Below are 6,000 nucleotides of genomic sequence, written 5' to 3'. Positions count from 1 at the left end.
ACTCACGCCCATGTTGTGCCCTTTGACACCCGGGCCGTTTTGACTAGAGTTCGCCGGGCTGTCCTGGGTGGGAGGGGTCAGCGTGAGACAATAGGCCTCTGACAGTCTGAGGGCGTCCAGGGTGACCTTAAAGGGGAAGACCACTCACGGTGTTCATGTGACAAAACAATAAACCTCAGACAGACGGTTTAACAGAAGGTGAAACATTCCTCTGAGTGGCAAAGTCAATTATTTACATCAAGGGGGGGGGGGGGTGCTTTTTCCCTATAAATAACCATTAATTATTTTATACAAAATATATTTAATTTGCCTTCTTTCCTTTATCACATTAACATCTGTTGTTCTTTATGGTCTGATGTGAGATGATTGTTATGATGATGCTACTCACAGTTGAAGTACATGTTTATCTACAAATTTTAGTGATTTTCTTCTATAACAGAAAAAATAAATATTTTTTTATTTAATTTTTTTAAGCAATTACTCATTTTGGGGGTGCAATAATCAGATCAACATAACATACATGATTTTATTAAACTTACGTCTTATGCCTTTATCTCTCATTGCAACAACAAGTGTTAATATCGAGGGCTATTTTTCATTACATTCTTTTATATTATATAACATAATAGATTATATATATATTTTCATTTAGTATGCTAACGACCTGCCCAAGGTGGACCTCACCACTCGCCCGGTTTTCTTTCTCAAACGGTCTTGAGGTATAGCGACTGTAACATGTTAAGAGAAAATCTTGTCTGAGACTTGAGTTGTTGCCCTCTACATGACACACTGTCCTTCCCCTGCCCTGTGTGTGTGTCTGTGTTTGTGGGTGTGTGTGTGTTCCAGCTTTTGCCCCCACCCAACTACCTCACTTCCTTGTTGTAATTAGCTTTCCCCGTGAACTGGTGTCTGTGGCAAAATAAACCAAACACAAACCTCTCACCTTTCAAACCAAATAAACTTTGCCCCTCAGAAAGAATAATAAACTCAACACGTACCTGCACACATCCTGGATTCACCAGTGTCCTGTAGTGCTTTGTAGCTCGTTTTCTAAAGATATACGTATATGTGTGGTCTGGAAAAACATGGAAGTGTAGGTGTAGGCTGTGAGGAGAAGCTGGCTCCTGTCTGGGATCAGAGGGTTTTGAATGAGGAAAGGTCAGAAGCACTGATTGGAAACATGCGTCCAGATTGCCTCTCCACTGGCCGGATGTTTAGGATTATGTCAAATCTGCTCTGTATTGTTGCATTTTAGTCAAATTACTCCACTCTCATCGGTGATAAATAGGTGCACACACACACACACACACACACACACACACACACACACACACACACACACACACACACACACACACACACACACACACACACACACACACACACAAAGCAAAGCAAACGCACACACACACACACACAATGCACTACTTATGTGCATAATGGATTGATTTTTGTCTTTGTGAACACACGACAGGTGTGATGATCAGATTTGTGTTAGTGTGTGTGTGTGTGTGTGTGTGTGTGTTGAACAAATCTCCCCCCCCCCCCCCAGAACGGGTTAGGGTTAGGGTTAGCTTGTACCCGTGACACCTTATTTCATGTTAAAAACGATGTACTGTATGACTGTATTCGACAAAAGGAAATATAAAGAAGTTCAAAAAAAAAAGAAGAGAAGCAACAATGCTGTGTTTGCATTATGGACATTTAGCAAGTTTACATCAAGTCTTTTCTATTCAAATTACAAAAAGGCTTTTTATAGAGAGTTATAACTGCAAAGCAATGAATGCTGGAAAGTTCATTTTCATTTGTGACAGCTGTGTTTCTTTCACAACTTGATTTAATGAGTAGAGCGAACCCTCCACTCTCTGTATTCATTCAACCCATCATTTCAAGTCGAAGGACCTCAATTTAGAAAAACTCTCTAAGGTCTCAAGTGGATTGAAAATAAAACTTTAGGCTGAAGCATTTTTTGGGAATGAAGGTGAGGAGAAAAGATTCGTTGATCCTAGTAAATTCCTGTTTGAATTTTGAGTGTAACAGAGCATCCCGATCGTACCTTTGCAGCAAATTACAAGAACTCAATTCATGGCTTGTCAATTATGTAAATGTACTTATCACATTATGTGTGGGGCTTCACAAACATACAGCACAATCCGTCTAACTCCCTGTGATGAAAGCTACACAAGGTCTCTAACACACTCACATGAAAGTTACAGTACAATGTCGTTAATATGAAACGAGAAAAATTGCAGTTTTTTGTTCTTATATCTTCATATTAACTACAGAGCGAGCGACACATTCAAGGTATTAATTCCACAAATCCAAGGTGCTTTGTAGCACTTTGAAGTATCTCAGTAAAAGTGTGTGTGTTTGCATATAATGTGCATGTGTGTGTGTGTGTGTGTGTGTGCGTGCATGCGTGCGTGCGTGCGTGCGTGCGTGCGTGCGTGCGTGTGTTCTGTGGGCAATTGTGTCTTTTTCTGGTATTCTCTGCAGTCCTCTCGGTGCCTCGACAGCAGGCTGAGCTGAACGCACATGGAAACTCGAACGTAAACAAAAAACGAGGGAGCATCTTACTCATGCAAATTGTTTTTCCCTTCTTCCTGTCAGTGGATTTATTTGTAAACAAAAGAAAATAAATAGCCTGCTGCTTTATCTGGAGCTGCTATCGTAGGAATGCATTCTAACCTGACTCTCCCTCTCCCCATTCAGTTTGTTCCTGGACCAGTACAGAGCCAGCCTGGTTGATGCTATAAGGAGATTACTGCAGCCCAACGTAAGTGTGTGTGTGTGTGTGTGTTTGCCTCTGCCTCTGTGTTTCTACTGTATATATCTCCGCTTATCCTTCCCTCTCTTCTGAGTCATAATTAAGCCTCGCCCCAAACCCTATACACATTAATGGTCTGAAAGGATTAATATCATGTAATTCTTTAATGCTTATTATGAGCGACTTGAATGCATCGCTCTGATCTCCATCTCTCTCTTTCATGCCTTTTTCCTTAATCACAAATCCGAAGCAACTTCTCCCTTTTGGCCCCTCGATAAGACCCCCTGCTGTGACAGCCAAAGCAAACGGGAGGGAAGAAAGCAAAAGGCTGGAAGAGATAGGGTTGAGATTTATATTCATCTGAGGAAAGGGGGGTTGCATTTTAAGTACAGAGGCCAGAGTGGTGTTAGGGAATATCTGTTTATGAAAAAGAGATGAAAATGGCCCTGAAGGAGATAGGGGAGAAGAAGGAGAAAGGGGAGGGAGGAGGGGAGGAAGAAGGAGAAAAGAGATGGACGAAAGGGAAGGGTAGAGCAGACAGTGGGATGGAGATGGGAAAAGGAGGCAGAGGAGAAATTAATCAAACCATAAACCAAACCAAACAAGTAAAAATATGAAAGATTAATCAGAAACATCCAGTTTCATAAACACTGTCTATGTTTCTCACTGTTTTCACCAGAACTTCATCCTATAGAAAAAAAGTCCCTCTGAAAACTGCCTGCCTAAAGAATAAATTATTATAATATAATATTAAATCCAACTGCTTTCCAGTGTTGACACACACACGGTTCCTCAGACATGTGCGTGTCTCGGTTGCAGTTTAATGCATCGAGCTGATGTGGTCCAACCACAGATACGACATCTGGCCATTGTTGTACATCTGTGTGTTAATTCTCTTCATGTCTCTCTCTCTCTTTAATCCAGCCGAGATAATTCGGGGGCTAATATGATTTGAGTGTCGGCCATCAGACTGTCGCTGCCACAACAAGAGTCGGCAAATATTTAATAATTCGCTAAGCTGATTAAACAATTAACAAAGCAACAATTAATTCTTCCATCTAATGGCACTAATTTGTTGTTTTCTAACAAAGGTGGTCCATCCGGTGGGCTGGATCCCCCTTAATCAGCTGATTAGTGCCGGGAGGAATTTGGTCTGTTTGTTTGGTTTTTCAGTGATTTAAGAAGGTGTGGGGGGGAATACTGGATGTACAGATGAAAAATCATCTGTCAAACACGGTGATCCTGCTGTTCTCACTGCGCTTGTGTTCTTTGAGCGTGTGTTGTGTCACTGGGCATTAATTTGTCTGTGTGTTTGTGTGTGTTTGTGTGAGCATCCCCGCTCCATTTAATTAAAACAATAATAACATGATCAGCATGAAATAAAACTGAAAGCTGAAGGATTTCAAAGAAACTTTGAACCTCTTGGTAATCCTCTTAGTGTTTCCAGGACATCTGTGATGCACACACACTGTCTTTCTCTCTCTCTCTCTCTCTCTCTCTCTCTCTCTCTCTCTCTCTCTCTCTCTCACACACACACACACACAGAAACACATAGACACAAACACCAACACCCAAACAAGTCAATTCATGAGTAGACAAATTCACACCTACATGTGTGCTGCTGTCATAATTCCAGGGTTGATTGGATTAGTAGAGCTTAATTATTTTTGTTTTATCACATAATATATGCCTGGTGAAAAAACAGTGTTTGCAAAGTTAAACAACCAAATGTTTCCGACACTTTATCAATCCTCACGCTGGTGCAGTCACTCAGCTTCCTGTGGTTTGGTCCCCAGGGCACGGCGTTGGTCCTGGCTCCACTGAGAGGTGAAACCCTGAGGCTGTTCTGTCAGCTGGCCAAACAGGCCGGACTCGGCGTCTCTCAGCACCAGCAGTACGACCCTCAGGTCTGGGAAGTTCACCTGAAGGTAAGAAGAATACACACAGACAGCGACTCTCATGAGACAATGGTATAAGAGAGACTTACATGCAGGGAAATGTATTATTAAATCCAAATTCCCAGAGTCATGTCATCAAGAGTTGAAATACAGGTAAAGCTTGTGTAACTAAGGTAAGAATAAAATCATACATGATCACCAACTGCATGTTTTTAGGTTTTAAGGAAAGTCTTTTCTTCACTTTTCAGCAACCAGTTTGGAAATTAAAGCCCAGATTCTTATTCTTTTGTAAATCTGCCTTAATATTATAATTTCATGCCATATATTTGTTGAGAGAGGTGATCGGTCACTGTAATCATTTCTGCCCCCGCAGACTGGAGGACACTATTTTATCCGAGGGTTACAGCCTCTTAAGAGACCAGACACAAAATGCATTTAATTAATTTGCCTCTGTTGAACTTTGACAGTAGCAAATAGCCTGTGAGCATCTTATTATAATGGACCTGCCATAAAATGGATAAAAGCCAGTTACTACAATTCAGTTGCAGTCTAGAAAATGCTATTTAATAAAGGAACCAAAAAACGATCCAGGTCACGTAAAGCACACTTGTTAGTTGTTCTCTCGTTTGACGCTAAAGACTCTTTCACGCATCATCTTCACTCTGCTTCACTGCTTTGTATAAAAGTTACAAACATTTTAGCTGGGGCCGTTTTTGTCAGGCCTCTATGTGTTAGAGAATTAGTCAGAACCTGTGTAAAACAGAGAGGAGGCACAGGACGCTGATGCTAACATGTCACACGTCAATCCTCTGATTCCAGAGTGACGTCGTGCTATTATGAATCACACGCATGTTTGGTTCAGTGTAAATGAGCTCTTTTATTTTATTATCTTTTCGAGCAGGATCTCTGTGTGAAAGTGAAACAGTTTGCGAGACATGCCGGAGGAAAAACAAGCTGCCTTAACTTCACAATGTGTGTGAGGAGAGAGAGAGAGAGAGAGAGAGAGAGGAGAGAAAAGCCGAGTGAAAAAGAGAAAAAGAGCGGCAGAAAGCCCACAAGCAGGCAGTGTTAAAAGAAGTGGAGTCCAGCTGTTATCTCCATTACACACACAGCTCCAGAAGAACAGGACAGCAAGGAGCGGGCTCAATTGGTGCACACACGTTCACCTGCACTGGTGGGACAATTGGACAGACTGGCCATTAAAAAGCCTGTTAAATTGCTTTAACCTCAGCGAGGAAGAAAAATCTCACTGCTTGTCTCCTTTGCTCTGTAATATTTATCCTTCTTTATGTTTGACATGAACGATCACTCACATGTTCCTTGAGTGATCCTTTC

At 41.5% G+C, this 6,000-nt stretch overlaps 1 protein-coding gene across 1 annotated transcript in view; it reads left to right on the top strand.

Moving 5' to 3' along the window:
• The window catches only part of camkmt (calmodulin-lysine N-methyltransferase), a 97,457-nt gene that overhangs the window by 80,583 nt on the left and 10,874 nt on the right, over positions 1-6,000 (top strand). The window contains exons 9-10 of the mRNA XM_061087393.1: positions 2,713-2,776; positions 4,564-4,695. Coding sequence (XP_060943376.1) covers positions 2,713-2,776; positions 4,564-4,695 — 196 coding nt within the window. The remainder of the gene's footprint in view (positions 1-2,712; positions 2,777-4,563; positions 4,696-6,000) is intronic.

Source organism: Limanda limanda, chromosome 15, assembly GCF_963576545.1.
Source record: "Limanda limanda chromosome 15, fLimLim1.1, whole genome shotgun sequence".
NCBI lineage: Eukaryota > Metazoa > Chordata > Actinopteri > Pleuronectiformes > Pleuronectidae > Limanda > Limanda limanda.
This window is presented reverse-complemented; position numbering and strand designations above follow the sequence as displayed.